The following is a 21722-nucleotide window of genomic DNA, read 5'->3' on the forward strand; positions in this document are numbered from 1 at the left end:
GTTTATAGAAGTTACTTAGGATAAAAATGTAAAATATATATGTATTAAATAAAGAACTAAATGGTGAAATTATGAAATATGTTAAAAGAAGAATATAGATGAAGAATATGAAATGGTATATTTAGTTGAATGTTAAATAACGATGTTGAGAAAAAAGAAGTATGAATGAAATAGATATTATACATGTAATTTATAAGTTAGGGACTAAATTTGAAAAGATGAAAATGTGGAGCCTTTTTCAAAATATATACATAATGCAAGTAATTGTACAAAATTCAACTTCAATACTCAAGTAGATAGAATTATAATTATTAGAATATTAGTGGTATGTCATTAACGATTTTTAGTGCGCTCTCTATTTCTTAATACGTTAATGCTCTTTGTATTAACACCTCGATGCTCTCAACTATGTGGAGAGCCCAAATGAGGAGTGTTTCAAAAAGAAAATATAACCATTTTCTATTGATAAGTTTTAAATCCCATACCTATAATAGTAATTTTCTTTTACACATGTTTTAGTTTATAAGTTAGTAATAAAGTAATTTAATTCATAATATTTAATCACTTCAATGACTTATTTTAGAAAAAAATAATGAAAAATTTTATTGATTTTGAAGAGATCTTATTTTTATAAGAGTTTTTACTCATATTTCTGAAATTAAATTTAAATTTGTACTAACTATTTTTTATTTTATATTTAAATATTATAATACATATATAATAAATAAATTTTTCCCCGTATTACATTAATAACAAAAAGAAAAATTTATAAAAAATATGTAATTGCTTGGAACATTAGTTGCCAATAAAAAAACTTTCCGATTTTTCAATAACCTAAACGTGAAATGAGATAAATGGCAAACTATATAATTCTTTTGTTTTAGTAAGGGTATGCTTGGAAAAACACTCGATGTTAATTTACATTTTATACAAAACCTACTTTTATTTATTACATTCAAACATTTAAATTCAAAGAAAATATGCATTTAAACAAATTTAAATTTATGTCCTTTTAATTATTACAATAGCAAGTACTAAAAATTAAAACTCAATCGACAATAAAGTAAAAATATTATAAAAGCTTTTGTATTAGGAACATGACTATATTTTGCTACCTCTACTAAAAGAATGAACAAATGAATCTCAATATTTAAATCAAAAATAAATTGATCTATTTATTTAAAATTTAATCCAATTTCTACTATTAAAATTAGTCTTTATATTATCAACATAAAATATACATGCTACGTTACATATTATTTTTAGTTATTTTCAACCATACTAATTTTTAACAATACAAATAGATAATTTTTTTAACAGAAAAAACTAACTTACTCTAGTTTAACGTATAAAAATAAATTTACTCATAATTTAGTAGAGGTAAAATGCATTTTAATAAGAAACCTTCGTCCTATCTTTACCCATATATTGAAGAAAAAGGAAATTTCCTTCCTTTAATATAATGAGATCAGATGACTTTCTTTTTTTTTAAATATTTTGAGGGTAGGTCACATGACTAGTTAATATTTAATAAATGGGATGAGCTAATTTTACAACCAAACAATGTGTTTTAAAAGGAAATAAATTCTCTTACCATTAAAAAATTAAAATTTAATTTCCACAAAATTATAAATGAGAAAATAATAGATTGATTCTGGAATTATGGCAATGAACGTGCACCAATAAAATCCGCATGTGTCATTCGTGTCCAGACACTGATTAATCTTTGAAATTTCATTTAAGCTTTTTTTGCCTGACGTCTGTCTATTGGACCACCTTCGTAAATTTAGGAAACTAAATTGCTGGATAAATTTGGATTATATGACCACACAATAAAAATAAAATATAAAAATAATTAAAATATATTAAAATACTTTATATTATTTTTTAAAACAATTAAAGAGTTTACAAGTAATATAAATTATAATATTGTAACCACAAAAAAAATACAAATATGAATATGAAATTCATTTTTTTTTCTTTTAAATTAAAAGAAAATAGAGCTTTTAAATGCCCAAAATAAACCCATCAAACTCCTTAATATCATTGCTTTATCGTTCTCAAAACACTCAATGAGGGATAACTTGGTATTACAGATGTTCACCAAATTGATTGTTTTCAACTACTTTTAAGACATTTATGCCATTCATGTTTAGATGGTCATACACATACACATACACATACACATATACATATACATATACATATATATATACATATACATATACATATACATATACATATATATATACACATATACATATACATATACATATAAAGACGATACATCTACAGATTGCTAGGGCTGCAGATGTTATTGAATGATATGTAATTTTTCTGCACATAAATGTACACCTATGAACAAAGGATAACTCTAGTTCATAATATAATATGGAGATGTATGGTTTTCCTAGTCAAGGAGAAGCTATGTAGAAGTAATGCAGGTTGCCAACTTTTTACAAAGTTGTTGAATGTCAAATGATGGATCATTCAAAGCTATATCAGAAAGTACAGATTGTTAGGGCTGCAGATGTTATTGAATGATATGTAATTTTTCTGCTCATAAATTTACACCTATGAACCAAGGATAACTCTAGTTCATAATATAATATGGAGATGTATGCTTTTCCTAGTCAAGGAGAAGCTATGTAGAAGTAATGCATGTTGCCAACTTTTTACAAAGTTGTTGAATGTCAAATGATGGATCATTCAAAGCTATATCAGAAAGTACAGACCTCGCTTCTACTAATCCATGAGATATACTCTCCAAAATTGGATCTTCACTTGCCATAAGTGAAGCCATAAGCTTTGCAGCAGCCATCCTTTCCTGATGATGATAATCAAGCGGCCAATCAGCACATAGGAAGAATCAACCATTTTCCATCATTAGCATAAAAACAAATAATTCCAACTTGGAGAGAAAACAAGATAGATGCAAGTAATATAAAATTAAGTATTTTTTAAAGTTTTCATTTTCTTTCCCATCATTTTTCAATGAAATGGAAAAAAGATACCTCTTCTTTCAAAATTTCCACCTTTACTACCAATTTTTTTACTATACTTTCAATTTTCCATCTTTCCTATTTTCTATCTAACCAAACAAAGCCTAAGTCCTAACGATGCAGCATGGAAAGAAAGAAAGAACACCTGTCGGGGTGATCAGACTGAAAAAGAAAGTGAAGGTCTAAGAATTTTTGTTTTTCATTGTCCTTCCTATTGTTTAGTTCTAATTCACCATCACATTTCCTTTTTGAATTAAGTAGAAAATAATTAAAATGTATGAATACCATCATGGAAATAACTAAGGAGGGATTCAGAGTTCAAATCAATCACTCAAAATTAATGTTCTTATACTTGAAAATAGTTCTAATTTTTTCCCATATTTTAATTCATTTAAATGAACATTTTCACTTTGCAACTAAGATTTTCATTTAATATAAGAATCCTAATTTCATGAAATAATGTTTCTTAATATTTAAGGCTGTGGGTAGATTGTTAAAATCACTTATTAATTATAAGTTTATTTATATTTTATTATAATAATTTGAAAATATTTGAAAATATATCAATAACAAATATTTAAAAGAAAATATACCACATGCAATGCACATGACCATATACTAGAATCTAAAAACAGTTAACAAAAGCGAGGTTATGATACTTTCTACAAAAAATTAAATAGAGAGGTAATGAATACCTGTTCTGATCTCTTTCCAAGAAATTTCAGAGAAAGTTTGAGGAGGTCACAGGAATACGGAAGAACTGCCAACTTCAGATGATACACCGCAGAGAACATAACCTGGATGAATGCAGCTCTAATCTCTGGTTGAGTTTCTACCTGCAAAATTTGATCCCACGTAGGCAAAAGAATTTGTTAGAATACCAGCTTCGGTCGTTGAAACTAAAAGAAATTAAAATTTACCGGATACATGAATGAATTTAGTGACAGGAGTACCTCAACTGAATCAATTAAACATGGAAGAATCATCTTTGCTAGGGGTTCTTTCCCATAGTCAGATATCTTTTGACAAGCACTGATGAGAACATTAGCCATGCACAGACGAAAAGGAACAGGAACTGGTTCACAGTTTTCATATGGCAACTTGGACCCAGAGATATCACTTTCATCATTTATTAACTGGCTGATCACATTTCTGAGGGCACAGAATTCTGTGATAGCATTCCCTACAATTTATGCCCAAGAGGTCATATCTTGCCCATTGTATTAACATAATCATTCATAGCAAGAACAAAATACCAACCACAATTGCCTTTCTTCCCAGCAATGTTTCTCCTCCATGAGGTGCAATCTTCAAACGATTCAGGAGCTTGTAACTCGGCACATGTCATCAGCGCCAGACAATCAATGCAACCATGTTGTGCTTTGGAAACTGTGACAACAAAAAGAATAATGTAGAAATGTTTTAAGTATTAAACTAAGGATCCTAGACATTTCCAGCATGGGGTGAGGGAGGAAGGAGAATTAATTGGTTGCATGGTTAAGTACCTTGATCTCCATCTGATGATGGCCATAACAGAATCACTTTAATAGTTCTCCAGATTTGAAGAATAAAGGGATGCACAAGGGACTCCTTTCCTCGCACCTAGAAACAAGAAGAAAGATGCATTAACTACAGCTTGAATGGAAAAGCTGAGCTCACAATCATTGCAGAAGCACTGGAATAAACCAGACGGTAAGAGGTATCTACTAAGTGGAGGAGGTGATCACCACAAGGGATGTACAGACTGAAAATAGGCAAGCTATAATCTTCAATATATCCCGGGATTCGGTGGCATGTTCTAATTGTGAGCAAACAAGTGGAAGCAGAACCTAAGGAACCATGAGGCAAAAAAGACAAAATCCCTATATAAGGATTATGAAAATATTTGTGAAATTTCAGAAAATGTCAAGGAAAGACAAGTTATAACAAATTAAGTCATTTCTGGGTACTTGAGGATGGATGCGCCCACAAAGCTCAGCAGCAAGTTTTCTTACATCTTCAAACTCGAACTTACTAAATGCTCTGAAAAGGGGAAAGTAACAAGACATCAGGAGAATGCAAATCAGTGTACAGAAGTTGGATAATACTCATTGTCAAGGATTGACCTATTTACAAGGAAAGCAACAACACTATCATCAACAGTGACGCTGACATCTCCATATTCTGCAATAGAATAGAATAATAGATATATCAAAAGTTATATTCATGACATTATTTTATTTTTCTTCTTTTTAAAGAAAAAAGGGCTATCAATCATTTAAATTTATATTAACGAATCACATTTTCATGAAAGAAATGGGAAAGGCAGAGTTTAATATTTGTAACATGCATAACAAAGCAATGGAGTCAAGCAGATCTTCAAGCCACAAAAAGAGTTGAGTGGAACAACTTGGATTGTCACAGTAAAGGAAGAAAAGATACCATGCATAAAAGGCGCATTACGAAGCTGACCATACACGACAGAGGAATTGAGATCATTAAATACTCTCAATGGAAGTAGCCTAACTATGAGTAAAGGGCAAAGTCGCTCAAACAAAGATTGCTGCATTCTCATGGAGTCATCACTTGGACAAGTTTTAGTCTCCCATCTAGAGAAGAAATCTTCATCAATCCTACAAGAGGGGAAATTTGATGGTTCATACAAAAACAAAAAAAAAAAACAGTGAGATCAACCATTGAACTAATACAAGGTTTATCTTATACATAAATTAATCTTCTTGATGACCTGCAATTGGAAAAGAAAACATTATATTGACAAGTAGAATATCCTAACCTCTTGGCATCTAGAAATTAAAACCATTGTTTAAATAAGCTAATGAGTGAAAGTTTACAATATAAGTTCAGAAGAAAATCAATTACAAGCTCATAAAGCTGGAACAAACCAGTGGGTTACAAGAGGTTTTGCCCCTGTAAACCTTGTTTAAAATAAAAAATGTAACCAAAATATACCGTAATTATTGCATGAATAAATGATGGTTGGTCAAGGAAATTTCAGATCTCTCTGTATCACACACATGCACACCTCCTTTCTTAAAGTGTCCATGCTACTTAGTTTAACAGTTAACTACCAAAACAGTAACTAACTCGGAGATTTAGCAAATTATTTTCTGAAGCCAACCTTAAGAGATGGCATTCAGTAAGTCTAGAGTACAAATCCCAACCAGTGGCCTCTTTTGTACCAATAAAATTTTCACATAATATGTAATCAAAACATTAAAGTAGGTCAACTGGCAAACTTTTTTGTCTTATGCACCCAAACTTTCTATGTCCTGGTGGTCGCATCAAGTATTCTCATTTGTGTTGCCAAGACATTATAAAGAAAACTAATTAGTTAGATTGCCCAGTAACTATACGCATATCTCCTTAAAATTCACAAGATGACTTTTATTTCTCTCTTGAACATTCTTCTACAAATAATACTCTCCTGCACCCCAGCCGTGCCTTCCCTAACTGCTATGATACCTAACATCTGTGGTAACATTCTCTTCTCATACACATGCCTTTCCTGTCATATTTATATGTATTTGCCTTTTTCAGCAATGCTTCTGAGCAGCACGCACGTACTCATGGCTCCAGTGCCATCAGCCTTATACAAGACTTTGACTCCTTTTAAAGTTAAAACAGAACTTAAAAAGCTAAGACAAGAAACATGTTATAGGATGGTATATTATGTGCTTACCCTTTCTGACCTTTCATTTGAAAAACAACACGAGAAAGGACTACATCTGCAGCTTCAGCTAACTGTTCATTTATGTAGCTCAAAAACCTGACAATAGTAGCATTTGATGGCTCTGCAAACATCTTGTCAATCAGGGGTCCAATCAATGTATTCCAGTCCTGAACCTAAAACATTTCAGATGAACAAGAAATTTAAATAATTCAAATACTGGCACCAAAATTGGAGCTCCAACGATCTAATTTCATGGCTCGCATACAGGAAATAGATCAACAAGATAAATGCATGTGGAGGGGAATGAATGTATCAGGCAATTGTCTTAGTTCTCAGATAGTACAGAACCAACAAAAAGAAGATAACATCTTCCACATTTGAATAAACAACCAGACTAACTCAACCAACCACATTAAATTATTTCAAACAAGTTGTGTTAACCATGCACATCTCAACCCAGTCCATGGCCATGCTTTCTACAATCAGCAAGGCAAACAAACTATTTTAGCTTCAAGAAGTATTAAACTTCATCATCCAAAAAAATAGTTTTGCTTGATTGAGTGCCAAAGTAACCTTAGTTATCATCATGTGCATGAATCTTTTGTTGCATTTATTCTGCACTGTATGTGCATGCATTTCGTCTATACGCCTCCATGTGTGTGCGTGAAAGAGAGAGAGTTCTCAAATTCTAGGACTTCATATCATCCTCATCTCATTAATGGTTATGATGCAAAAATATGTTGCAATTTGCAAGAAGTAAGCATGTCAGAAAATTGCTTTGCAAGTCCAGTTAACATTAAGTCAAGTTCTCATATTGGGAATAAAAAGGATAAACACAAAAGAAATTAAAAAAAATTAATGGCATTAGAAGACCAGTTTTTTCATCATAAAGATATTCAGCCCAAACAATGAAAACAAAGAGAGATAATTTCTTGCTACCAGGCTAGCAACAGTAGAATATTATCAGAAAAAATGTTCCCGAGCTCAAACAAAGCCTGTTAAAAGATACTCCAATAGAATGCACACAAATATGCTAAAGGATATACATTAAGATACTTTAAAATTAGAAAAAGGTCAAATAAGAAAGAAGTCTGAATGTATCCCCACTCCACCCTCCCCAAGAATTGTAGAAATTAGGTTCAGTTTTAAGGAGGCCAGGAATGAGTAACTCAAACAGTCTCGATCATACAAAGTTCTTACCTCGAAGAGTACTCAAGTTCATAGTTAAACACACTGTTTCTTTTGTCTCACACTTTATCTCTTCATCTTCCCATTGTTCAGAAAACAAGAATTCACTATAAATTTATCCATACAGCTAGAACTAATATTAGTATGTATGAAAGGAAGTATGCATGTAGGTTAACAGGAAGATGAATTTATGCACATATGTATTTTTATGTATATACTATGCATGTCTGTGCATGGATAAAAAATTCTGAAATATGAATTTATGCACCTATATATTTGTTAACATTTCATTGCAATTTCAGATCATGTGTTCTTGAGAAAACGTGTAACTCAAAATTCTAGCACTTCACATATACTGTCTATCATTCCAATGCATCGGAAAATGGAAACATGATGGTAAATTATACATCTGATGCAGGGTAGTATTATCATTCTCAGTTCTTACAGTTTTTGACCACTCTGGGATCAGCCTTAGCACTCGATTGCAGTCGAAGTTTGATCCTGCCACAATAGTACAAAGAGATTACACGAATCCAAGATTGTATTATAGTCAAAAGAAACTAATGAGATTCACAAAAAAATAGAAAGCTCAAAGTTTGAATTCTTGATGCTTAATCAAAAAGGAGGATAAAAGAATAACAAAACAAGGAGAGAGAAAACAAAAAGAAAAGAGAAGGGAAGGGAAGGGAAGCTTCAAACATCCCTGTTAATTTAGAAATGGAAAAGTCTGCTATAAAACAAGAAAAAGGCATCGGTCAGAATACTAAAGAAATACATCACAATAAATAAACAGATATCCATACAAATATTAAACGAATAGATACTGCATATATCATTTGGTTTCAGAACTTAAAGACAGTGAGAGCAGTCCACAAAACACATCCAAAGCACTTTGTTTCAGCAACAAAATTGGGAAGAAGAATAGCCTAAGGCTGTGTAACAGTAAGAGGCCCACCTTTCCCTATACATACTCCAGCTTCTGCATCAGCTTGGTCCTGACTGAGGTTTCTGCAAGGATTGGTGGAGACAAATGTTAAATAAAAGCAAAAACTGTTTAACTTAGCACTATACAAAGTAGAACCTGCACGTTATGAGAAACTCCCTAACCACATGTATGCATTCCAACATTCTTGCACGTCTAAATGCACACATTCATGAACAAAAGAATACTTTTCTTGGTCCTGATCGGAAATCAAGCTGAATATTGGGAGTAAAAGACGAAAGCAACATACCTAAGACTGTCAAGCATCATGCATATAACTTCAGGTTTCTGGTTATGGTGTTTGAGCACTCTAAATAAAGCTTCACTAGCTGCTGGTCGTGCTTTTTCCTCTGATAAGCAAACAAGATGAACTAATGCAGGTAACACAAATGATGGGTCTGCAAAAAATAAATAATTCGGTCAAGTTCATTCAAATAATTAATGTTCAATAAAAAAGGTTTAATGACAAAGGAACATCATCAATAAGGATGTTGAAGTATGTGCTTAATTGCATAAAACACCACAAGACTCTACAACAGCTTATACCCAAACCAGTTCTAGAATATAAAAGTAGCATTACAAATGATGGGTCTGCAAAAATAAATAGTTCATTCATACAGCAAGTTCATTCAAATAATCAATGTTCAATAAAACAACATTTATCAAGATCTTGAAAATATGTGATTATTCGCATAAAGAAACAAGACCTAGGAAGCACGGACAGATAATACAGGTACCACACATACGGACACATATGGCCATGTCGGATGCCAGTACGACACTGGTACAAGGGGGTTTTCCTTGCGTCGGTGCTTCATAGAACAAGACTCTACAACTTATACCCAAACCAGTTGTAGAAAATAAAAATAGCACTATAGAAAGAAAAAAAAACGTATATGGTCCTCGAGAATTTCTTGATTTCAGGAAATGCAGTAAAGATATGTAAATCCATATGCCTTTTGCTAAAGTGATAAACTATTGAAGTCATACACAATAAAATACACACTTAGCACTGTATAATAAGTTAAACCTAACCAATCAGTGGAAGCAAATTGGGTGTTTGCTCCTGGATAGCAGTTTCTTCATCTTCAAGACACCCCAGTAAGTGATTTGCTATAACTTGCCTGTAATATAAACAGGGAAAGATCAATGAAAACTCAAGAACCACAAAAGTTTAGCAGATAAATTAAAATAACATACCAGGTTGAGTGATGAGCTTTATGTGATGAATCTTTTGATATCTGAACCAGTTCTGATATAACATCAAAAGCGTTCCTTCTTTTAATAGCATTGCCAGAATCTAGCCGCTTAAGAACTTCCTCAAGGCAGTGACCATCAGTACTTCTGGTGGACCAATAATTTGGGTCAGGTTCAAACAGAGGCCGTTAAATTATTGTTGCTGTCAAAAACTAGTGAATGAAAAATTATAGTTTACATGGAGCAGTATTCTGCAATGAGCTTAACAACAGCTCTAGCTGCAGCATCTCGCTCATCAAGAAGGTGAAGCAGCAATGGTACCATAGAGTCCATTTGATTGGTGTCAGTTACAGTGCTTCCAGATGAATTATTTGTCTTAAAAATGATAACCTTGAATATGTGGACAACCCCATCTATTACATCTTCATCATTGCAATGAAGCTTGCCAAAATGCAGCAACAGTACAATTATGTCAACATTGAGACACAAACCACAACTGTATAACTAAGACATGGTATATTATACAGAATGACAACGACAATGTATGATAGCTACTTAAATCTAGAGAATCATGAATACTGATTGAGTACAATCAATCTACTCATTTCCACACATACTTCAAAAATGCCACACATACTTACCTGCGATAAAAGCACATGTGATATCTGCTTTCCATAATCTAACAATACGCATTCAAGTTGTTTCCCATCAAAACGCCCAAGCAGAAGGCATAAGCAATTTATGAAAAATTTTCTGGTCTCTATACCACCGTCTTTACTCTCAGCATGCCCCTCAACATGGTTATTTGTATAGTACTGCATTTTTATTTGTTTTCTTAGCATTAGCAACTTGAAAGATTCATGAAATCAAACAAGACTTAAATAAAATAATCAATAACAATACATAATTATGATACCACAAAAATACTGGATTACATGTATGTTATCCCATCAAACAAAGTAAAGTATTCAAGCATACATTTCACACGAACAAAATCCATCATCAAAATATAAATTATAATTAGAGGTGATCATTCAACAAGCATAAAGCCATAGAACCATAATTATCATAGTTTGAATATAATAATGATATATCCGACCTGGATGCCCGACAAGTACTGGTCCAATAATTCCTTGTACTGCTTATTAAATTTTTTATCTTCCAAGTGTAATAGCATGCCATAATGCTTCCAGCATGAAGAGAGTAGCAATGCTCTTGTTTTTAGAATCTGAGCCTGCCTTGGATATTTGCAAATGAGCAAATCATGTTCAACAAACAGTAGACGCGATAAAAGGTAGATATGCTTAAGAAAGACAATTAAAGTACAGGACTTGCCTCTTCTTGAAGGCCACCATAATGCACTTGTATCTCCTGCAGCCACTTAAGCACTTGCTCCAATCCTTTAGCGTGCAATGGACGACTTTTTCTGCTCCACTGTAACGCATGATAATGCATCAACATCCTATTTTCATTTTTACGCATGATAATGCATCAACATCCTATTTTCATTTCTACGCATGACAATGCATCAACATCCTATTTTCATTTTTGGGACTATAGAGCAAATCCTTCATTAGACTTTAAGAAAAGAAGGAAATGAAGATATTTACATGCATGAGTGATATTCAGATAACAATTAGTCATCAGAACTTTCTTTTGAAACTTCGAAGTATCTGATAAAACATTTGTTGTAGAATGACTCTGGTTTAATGTTCATCAACAGTTGTTTTAGAAATATATTTAACAGTTATAAAATATTACTTTTGAAGCCTAACGGGGAAATGTACTAGTTAATATCTATGAAACAAGCAGCAAAAGAAGAGAATTGTCAAACAGGTGGATACTTTTTACATGAATTAGAAGCTAACTTCGCTTTCTCTAACTTCCTATCAGAAAGAATGCGGTGTAACCTATTCTAAAGAATGCCACAGCCTAATAAGATAAGAGCAATCATTTTCCAATGTACCGAAATAGTTTCTTCAAATATTTAAATTTTCATCACAAAACTAATTTCGATACCAGTTTTATGACCCTTATCCTAAAAGGTTCAAGTCCATTTCTTCCCATAATGCTTAAAAATCAAACCATAATTTAGAGGAAGATCAACCTTTTCAAGCAATGGTAGCTCAAATTTCATTTTGGTAACTTGTTAACATTTAATTTCATACTATAATGGGTATTAGCAGCCTGCTTTTCCAGTTTAATAGCTTTTCTTGTTCCGTATTTGGGAAGTCATTCTTGACTCCCAAAACGTGAGATATTCTAAAGAACACCTTTAACTTTTTCCTACTCCCTAGTTGCTTTAAATAAGTCTGTAGGATACACAGTAAGACCGCAGCCTCAATTCTAAGCAACTTTTTCATTTCTCCAATCCCTTTTGGCTAGGCTCTTCTCTCCAATAGGTAAAACTAATATAACCGCAAAAAAAAAAAAAAAAAATCCATCCATGAAACCATGCACAAGGTGAATAAAAGCTCTTCAGAACACTCACCCTCTGACAAATCTAATGTAAAATTACACTATATAAATTTTTGTAGACCCTCATATGCTAAAAACTGAATAATAAAATGAAAATGTTCTGATGAGTGAAAAGATATAGAAAGCAGATAAATAAGGGTAGGCATTAGACAAAAAGAAAAAAACCAACTTAGAACACTTACAGCAAGAAGTCTCTCCACTAGGTAAATGAGATCCTGTAGATAATCCCAAAACAAATCTTCCATGCCCATGTTTAAGACTTCAGAAGATTTATGAACTGCGCTTATTTTTCTCTCATCAATGCTTGATGCTAATAGACTAACTGGTGGATTGGATTCACTGGATTTCAACGATTTAGTTCTGCTACTTAGCATAGGTTTTTTTGTCAGCCCTTCAGTTAATGTCAACAAACAATCTGCAGCAGCCACTGAAAGGCGTGAAGGGAGCTCAAATTTATCCTGCAAAATGCTGTAGTAACAAATGGAAATTGTGAGACAAATTGGTTAAACATAAAATCAGAATGCTTTCTACAATAAAAGACCATTAAGAACTTATAAAAGTGTAAACTGACAAACTAGTCAAACATAGTGGCAAAATTTTATCATTCTACATAGTACACAACAAACCAATAAAGTAGATGTAATGTCAATCTCTCATCTAAGGGCATTTAAAAAAGAAAAAGAAAAAAAACTCCAAGAAACCAGGAAACTGTATACAGACGAAGCCATGAAGCACCCATTCACATTACGAGAAGAAAAATGCTATTAGCATTAGCAACAATAATCAGATAATGCCCGCAGGGAGCAGAGACAAGGTCAACATCTGGGTATCATTCTTATTTGTGGGGAAATTTAGTCACATGGAAGAGCAGAAAACAATCAGTGGTCACTTGGAGCAGTGCGAGGGCTGAATTTTGAGCCCTAGCTCATGGAATCTGTGAAGGAATGTGGCAAAGAAAACTTCTAAGAAAACTTCATTTTCTAATTCAAGTCTTTATGAAGTTGTTTAGTGACAATTAAACAGCAATCTATACTATTATTCAGCCCCTGACTGAATTGGTGTCGTGAGTCAACCAAGGCACAGGCACCAACTTGATTAGGAAATCACCAAAAATCCATGTTTTTTACAAAGTTTTATTATTTTCGAGGTGTTTTAGTCTTTTTATATTTTATATACAATCAATAAAAACAAACACATGGTAAGATTTGAACCTAAAACAGTTTAGTTTTTAAATCTTCAACTTTACCATTTCAACCAAAGCTTCATTTGATATTTGTATGAACTTTTAATATATATATATATATTTTACATAATTTTTTTCACCCAAGTGTGCCATAATCTACTCAGTATTTCGAGAAACTTAATGCATCACAATCACACAAAGCATGCAGAGATTTTAGTTTTAATGGTGAGATTCGTTTTTCTTATATAGTTCACTTTTCTATGTATATAAGGCTGGAAAGTAAGGCTGTAAAATTCAAATTTACGAGAACTGTTCTTCAGCTCAATTTCTCTTAGAAAGCTTCACTTAAATCTTCATAATTTTTAATTTAGAATTTCTTCAAAAAGAAAAGATGAAAAAGTCTAGCTAACATGATGCCTAATTTACTATCCAACATATCTAAAATAAAGTTCAAGACCTTTGGTTGACAGACCAAAAGCTTAATGAAAGGCAAACTAGTTCAAATAATTTGCATATAAACAACCGCTAATAACCACTTAGTCACATCAGGAATACTTATTCAACACCTATGACATTTGGATACTACCTTCCTTTACGGGCAATACATGATAAGTGCGGAATATAAGTGCAAAGCATCTTCAACAAAGCACTATACTTCTCCTTTATTCCTGAAATAAGATATTCAAAAAGAAAACCATCAGTTTTCAATGCCAATGAGTGAAAGCACAATTTTTAATTACTAAAGATTATTTAACAAACTTCCCAACAGAATATAAACCGGTAACTTGAAATTTGGTAAGAAAAATCAACTCTACCAGGACACAAATATAGAATATAAGTATGTTTTTGGATGTTCCTTTTTCTACTTTCTTTTTATACTCTTGAAGATTTGCTATAAAGCAAAAACAAGCAGAAGTAACCATAATTAATTAAAAGTGAACAAATTAATAAAATGCAACACCATTTCTAACACAATAGTTCCACATAAAACTAAAATTATGCATTTTCTTATTAAAAGAATCATATTTCCAAGTTAAAGCAAAAAAAAAAAATGTTGATACCAAAACATTTAGAACTTCCGGTAGAGGACTTTGACATAAGGTTCAACATTCTTAGAAACATTATCTACACTGTATAAACTTAGGCTTCATGCTTTGAAAAATGTAGTGCAAGCCCCAATTCATGCCTTGTATGCACATATCAGCTTATATAAAGATAGAATAGGGAATTCTAACATAAGTTTTCTGATACCGTAAAAATAAAATAGCAATCTTAACATAACAGTTTCACATACATAGACACATTATCTACACCATAGAGACAACTAATATAGAAATAGAATAGGGAATCCATCCTTGTACCATTAAACAAATATTGATCCATAACTTTTTCGTACTCCATGAGCCCTCGCACAAGAGTACACCAACCAAAAGCTATATACCGGTCATCTTTCCTTGTAATTATATTTGCAAGATTCATTGCAACTGCTTGAAAAAGGAACTCATCTTGGAAGAGCCAATTGAGAAGTATCATAGGTTGATTGTCATGCTTTGAGTCCTTGTACTTCAATGACTGGTAACAATCGAGCAAACACATAAACCTCCATACTAGTTTCAGTATTTCTCATTTTTTTATATGCAATACACACATATATTGAATACGAAATTCAACTCAAATTTTGAATGTTTGAAGTTAATATTTATATTTTTGTGAAAAATAACATGCCGCAGAATTCATTTGAAAGGACACAAAGGTCAAGCATAAAAAAAAAGAAAAAAAACTAAAGGAAAAGAAAAAATAAGCATAGGTTAGATTACGTGCTGAATTATGGGAACGAGAATCTCATCCAAATTCCCGTCTCTCTGAGCTGCATCTCGAACGTACTTGTGAAGAAACCAGAGCGAATAATCCAAAGAATCTGCAAATTTAACATTTAAAAGAATGGTCAAGTGTTTATTGGAAATAAAGTAGAAAATTTCAGAAACTTAGTCATTTGAAAGCGTCAGCTACCAAGCGAGGATTTGATGGAGGAGTCAGGCGAGAGGCGAGAAATGGCGTGGTGGAGTTTCTTGGGACGGGCGGCCAGGACAGTAGCCATGGTTCTGCCGATTGTGACCGAAACCATTGATTCCGGCTCCGATTTCCATATCAACTGTTTTTGTTCTTTCTCTTCTCGTCGCTCCATTTCTGGTTAAATTTACAGAGAGTGGAAAACTAGGGCTTGCACTTGAAGTGTACGGACCGTTTCTAGCTAGCAACCCTGGAGATTCAGGGTTTCTATTTCAATCTAGAAGGTTTTATACGATTCCATTCGACCGTTGGCATTTCTGGGCCTCTCTCCACTGGAGATCTCCTTTAGTAAGTTTTATTTTTACGAGTACCACATTGCAATATCTTTTCTAAGAAAACGTCCAGTGAAATGTACTTTACTAAAATCCCTATTTTAAGTTTAATATTTAATTTTTTCAAATTAAAAGGAAAATAAATAAAGATATATGTATTTTGAAAATATTTAAGCGATATTTAAATTATTTTATTATGATATTTATATTTTTATAAAATATTTAATGTAAAATGTTTAATATGATACTTTAATTATAAATATTTAACGTTATATGTATAAAATATAAAGATGACTAAAATTGATTTGATTAATTAAAAATTAAAAAATTTTGATTAATTGAATAAAAGATTGATGTAAATTCCTTGATCCATATCAATCTTAAAAATAAGGAAACTGACCTCTCTCTCAAACCAATAAATACAAAATAATTCAAAATAATTTTAAAATTCAAAATACTTTTAAAATTTTGAAAATTTATAAAAAATCCAAAATTTATATTTTAAAAATTATAAATAATATAAATAATATATAAAGAAAATTAAAATTTTAAAATTTTCTAAAATAATATTTGAAGTATATCTTATTTTTCATTATTTTCTTTGACAAAATTTTCAAATATATATATATATAGTTTGAAGTTCATGCGTTCTAATATTAAATTAATTATATTGTAACATAGTTTTAATTGAATATATTTAATTTTTAATTTAACTCAAATAATTTTACTTTATTTAACTCAACTTGATTTAAAAAATTTTAAATTAAATTAAAATAATAAAATAAAAATTATCAACTCAATTAATTCAATTTTTATAGGTCGAGTGGTTGCCCTACTAAAATCTACTTGAAATGAACAAAGTGTTTAGTTTATTTTAGTTTAGGGGTAAGTATGCAAATGGCACAAGCAATCGGCAGTAGGACTATAAATTAGTAAGTTTTCACTCCAGATCTCCAAAATCGCGGAACCGATCTAATGCTCCTCCCTCAATCCGTGGAAACCCCAAAACCTCCCCTAAACCCTTTAAACCAACTCTTCTTCGAGCAAAAACTACAGAAACATCTGCAACCTCCTCTCTGTAAACCACACAAGGTCCCTCCCAAAGGGTCTCCAACTCCATGCCCACATCATTAAATCAGGCATTCAAACCATCCCTCTCATATCTCATCACCTCATCAACTTCTATTCCAAAACCCAACTCCCTCTCTTCTCCCTTCAATTCTTCTTCGAAGCTCCACATAAAAGCCCACTACGTGGAGCTCTGTTATCTCCTTGTAGAACCCATATTTTGCCCGGGCCTTAAAATAAATAAACCAAATTTTTAAAAAAAATAAAAAAAATCAAAATGCCCATTAAAAGTCCATTTACAAACAAAGCTACCAACCCAATTACAAACCCAAAAAAAAAAGAAAAATTAAAACCTAAAAGAAACCCAAAAGCTTAGAAACCCTAGCCCACAACCTATTTTCGGAAATTAGAAACTCTAGCCGCAAGCCTCAACCACCCACTTCCAACCATTACCAAGTGGCACATGCCTCCACCACCGTTTGCCTGCCATACAAGAAGAAGAAAAGATAACAAATATATATAATAAAGTTTGTAAATGGCTATAAAGGCTATACTAGAACCGATTGTAAGGAGGGGGGATTAATGGTATTTTGAGGAAGAATCGATTGTATTTTGGGGAAAGAAGAGATTGTATTAGAGGGGGTTGTATTACAGAGACTTTTGGGAGAAATCAAAAGGAGAAAACAAGTTCAAAAGGTGTTTGTCCTTATTTTTATTTTTTTGATCTTCTTTCTATTCGTTCGTTTTATCTATTTTATAAATATTTTTAACAAAGAAAAAAACTTGTAAAAAATATAAAAAAAGGGGAAAGAGGGAAGGATCTTACCGGTGTTCAGTTTTCCAACATCGTGGACGACCGAGGAAGCCATCGCCGAGGATCGGTGGCCGGAAACCGAATGGATTCTTGAGTTCTAGGGTGCTTCTCATTAATTTTTGAAGGTTTTTGGGTCATTTTAACCCCAAATCCGGGCTCTACTCGAGAAGAGAAGCGAAAAAGGGCCTTGGAAGATTTTTCGGTCACCGTGGACTATGGCGCCGCCGTCGGTGGCCGGTGACCGGCGTGACGGTTGATGGCCGGTCCGATGACCGGAGGGGGGAAGGGTTGAGAGAGTTGAGAGCCTTCTCTCTATTTTGAAAAATGAATGTAGGGTGGTAAGGTGGTGTTTTAACTTTTTTTTTTGTTGTTTTTTTTAAAAAAAAGGTTTTTTTTATGATAAAAAAAAGAGAAAATAAAGCATGGTTTTAATTAATAATAAAAACAAAATAGTATGGGGGAATGATTTTAATTAATAATAAAAACAAAATAGTATGGGGGAATAGTTTTAATTAATAATAAAACAAAATAGTATGGGGGAGTAGTTTTAATTAATAATAAAACAAAGTAGCATGGGGGGAGTGGAATCAACTTTTTTGCTTGGGACCATGCATGTTACCTTTAATTGGGTAATTTCCGTAATTGGTCCCCTCCTTTGTGCTAGCCTTTAGTCGGGCCATATTTAAGTTTTATATTATTTTAAATTGGCCCTGCAGTCTGTGTGCTATTTCAATTTGCCCCCTTTGCGCGGTATTTTAAGATTTGGGGCATTTTTAATTTTAGATCTCGGACATTTATACGCAATTAATTTTAGCCCAAAATTCTATTTCAATAATTTGTTTTACTTGTAAGTTATCTCTTGGATTTTGTTTCTTCTCTCAATTAAGTTTCAGTTATTCTTTTTAGAATAAACATGTTTCTACATATTATTTTGATTTCATACTTTTGTAATTATTATTTTTCTCTTTTCTTTTTTTTTTCACGTGCATACCTGTTTATATAAAATACATTTATATTATTATTACTACTATATGTATATATTTATAATATTACTAATAGTTTATTTTTATATTATTATGTATATACCATGTAAATATTTTAATATTATATTATGTATACATTATATATATATATATATATATATATATATATATATCTTTTAATATTGTATTTTATTGTTTTGCATATGCCCTAATATTATATCGTTTATATATTTTTTTATTTCCATATTATCTTACTTTATATATTTTTAACTATATCATGTATATGCTACTACTATATATCTATTTATGTAGTATTATTAATAGTTGTTTCTAATAGTATGATTATTTCTAATATGTATATATTATGTATTTACCTTCAATATTATATATCGTATATTTCTAATACTATTACGTTATTACTACTATTACACTATTATTATATTTTTACCCATTACTCTTTAAATACACTTGTTTTACCTTTTACTCTTCACTCACTATATATATTGTTTACTTATCTATATATTCACATACATATATATAATTTCACACATCATTCCAAAATTTTTATTTGTATTATTACTATTAATATTATTATTATCTTCACTATACTATCATTCTTTAGTCTTACATAATGATTGTTTATTTATTACTAGTTTTTTTAAGCTCGAATATTTCCTAGCTTATTTGTTATTATCTTTTTATTCGTTTGTTACCTCGAAATAAGATTTTTTGCAAATAAGGCAATGCTTGGTGTTTGGAAATTTCGAGAAAGCAGTGCCCTAACTTATTGGGTTGCCACTTTTCTCGTTGAATTCGAATAATTAAGTACCCTTCTAAGTTTTTAGAGGTTTTCTAAATGCAAGCCACTATCTTGGAATTTCAAAGCAATATGTCCTAACTTATTGGATATAGCGTTTTCTTTGTTTGAGACAGAATGTCAAAAAGGATAACTTAATGTCAATACTTTGACGCTAGTGAATCCCAATTTTCAAAGTTAAAATATTTTAAAGAGGACTACATCTTAAATTTTTTTTTCTTTCGACATTAAAGATATTTGATAATCAATTAGGTACCAATTTTTGGGCGTTACGAGGGTGCTAATCCTTCCTCGTACGTAACCAACTCCCGAACCCGTTCTTTTATTTCGTGGACCAAAACTAATGATTTTAAAACAAAATGTTTTAAAGGTAATCCAATCACACCCAAAAAGATTGGTGGTGACTCCCGTTTTCGTTTTTTAAAATCGATTCTCATTTTCCAAAACTCGATCTGATAATGGTTTCGACACTCCTCTTTCGCTCAAAATGAATTCCCTTCCCTTGCAATCCAGTTTTTCCGTACAATGCTTGTTAATAACATTAGGCCCGATGATCATATCTACCCTAGCGCTACTAAGTCATGTGCGATTCTGGGAAGATCTGATATCGGCCAATCGATACATTGCTTGGTTTTGAAAACTGGGTACGATAGGGATGTAGTCGTGGCGAGTTCTTTGGTTGACATGTATGATAAATGCGGGAAAATTAAGGATGCAAGGAACTTGTTTGATGAAATGCCTTAAAGAAATGTTGTTTCTTGGAGTGGGATGATATATGGGTATGCTTAGTTAGGTGAGTTTGAGGAAGCTTTGACATTGTTCAAACAAGCCTATGTTAAGAATCTTGGGATGTGGAATGCAATGCTGATTGCATTTGCTCAGCATTCACAAACAGAGAAAGTGTTTGATTTGTTTAAGCAGATGGAAGGCCTTGGGATCAAACCGAATTTTATTACCTTTTTGTGTGTGCTCTATGCTTGTAGCCATACCGGGCTTGTTGAGAATGGACAACATTACTTTGAGTTAATGAAGGAGTATGGAATTGAGCCAGGTGATCAACATTATGCTTCTTTGGTTGATTTATTTGGTCGTGCAGTTAAACTACAGGAGGCACTTTCAATCATCAGGGAGATGCCTATTCGGCCAACAGAGTCTGTCTGGAAAGCTTTTTTAACAGGGTGTCTACTTCATGGGAACACTGAATTGGCAGATTATGCTGCTGATAGGATTTTTGAGTTGGGACCCGTGAGCTCAGGTTTGCATGTGTTATTATCTAATGCTTATGCTGCTACTGGGAGATACGAGGATGCAGCAAAAGCTAGGAAGATGCTTAGAGACCGAGGGATTAAGAAAGAGACAGGTTTGTGTTGGGTTGAGGAGGGAAATAAGGTTCACACATTTGCTGCTGGGGATAGGTCCCATGCCAAAGCAAAAGAAATTTACAGAAAATTAGAGGAATTAGGAGACAAAATGGAATGAGCTGGTTACATTGCAGACACAAGTTTTGTGTTGAGAGAAGTAAATGGCGAAGAAAAGAATCAGACAATCAGATATCATAGTGAAAGAGAGCTGTTGCATTTGGGCTCATTACCTTTCCATCAGATAGGGCAATTAGAGTTATGAAGAACTTGCGCATATGTGGTGATTGTCATACAGCAATCAAGTTTATGTCCAAGTGTACTGGAAGAGTAATTAGTGTTAGGGATAGCAATGGGTTTCATCATTTTGAGGATGGAAAATGTTCCTGTGGTGACTATTGGTAAATGAAGTATAAGATACCATAATTGTATCCTAACAAAATTCTGAAACAAGTGGGCAAAGAATTTCATTGAAAGACTATAGTGTGAGATAAACAAGTGCCCCATAGGTTTGATGATGGCAATATGCTTCTTGATGACACTATTGATGAACAAAATGTAAGATAATATAATTATTGTACCCTAACAAAATTTTGAAATGAGAAGGGGAAAATTACAACCAAAAAAGACTTTAACTTTT

The 21722-nt window shown here is 32.3% G+C and overlaps 1 protein-coding gene and 1 pseudogene across 1 annotated transcript; one reads left to right on the forward strand and one right to left on the reverse strand.

Moving 5' to 3' along the window:
• Positions 1 to 2004: 2004 nt before the first annotated feature.
• Positions 2005 to 16122, reverse strand: LOC108467232 (uncharacterized). The gene is made up of 24 exons (XM_017767820.2): positions 15711 to 16122; positions 15518 to 15618; positions 15062 to 15272; positions 14287 to 14368; positions 12700 to 12985; positions 11375 to 11473; positions 11139 to 11273; positions 10681 to 10854; positions 10278 to 10480; positions 10043 to 10186; positions 9878 to 9966; positions 9093 to 9240; positions 8816 to 8868; positions 8306 to 8361; positions 6682 to 6845; positions 5424 to 5614; positions 5108 to 5165; positions 4952 to 5024; positions 4730 to 4831; positions 4508 to 4604; positions 4263 to 4391; positions 3956 to 4185; positions 3698 to 3838; positions 2005 to 2827 (listed from the first exon to the last, which is right to left on the reverse strand). The coding sequence occupies exons 1-24, from the start codon at positions 15883 to 15885 to the stop codon at positions 2645 to 2647; spliced, it is 3324 nt and encodes a 1107-aa protein (XP_017623309.1). The 5' UTR covers positions 15886 to 16122; the 3' UTR covers positions 2005 to 2644.
• Positions 16123 to 20249: 4127 nt separating this feature from the next.
• LOC108466106 (putative pentatricopeptide repeat-containing protein At5g52630) lies at positions 20250 to 21487 on the forward strand (annotated as a pseudogene).
• Positions 21488 to 21722: the final 235 nt, after the last annotated feature.

The sequence above is a fragment of the Gossypium arboreum genome, chromosome 2 (genome assembly GCF_025698485.1).
Source record: "Gossypium arboreum isolate Shixiya-1 chromosome 2, ASM2569848v2, whole genome shotgun sequence".
Classification (NCBI taxonomy): domain Eukaryota; kingdom Viridiplantae; phylum Streptophyta; class Magnoliopsida; order Malvales; family Malvaceae; genus Gossypium; species Gossypium arboreum.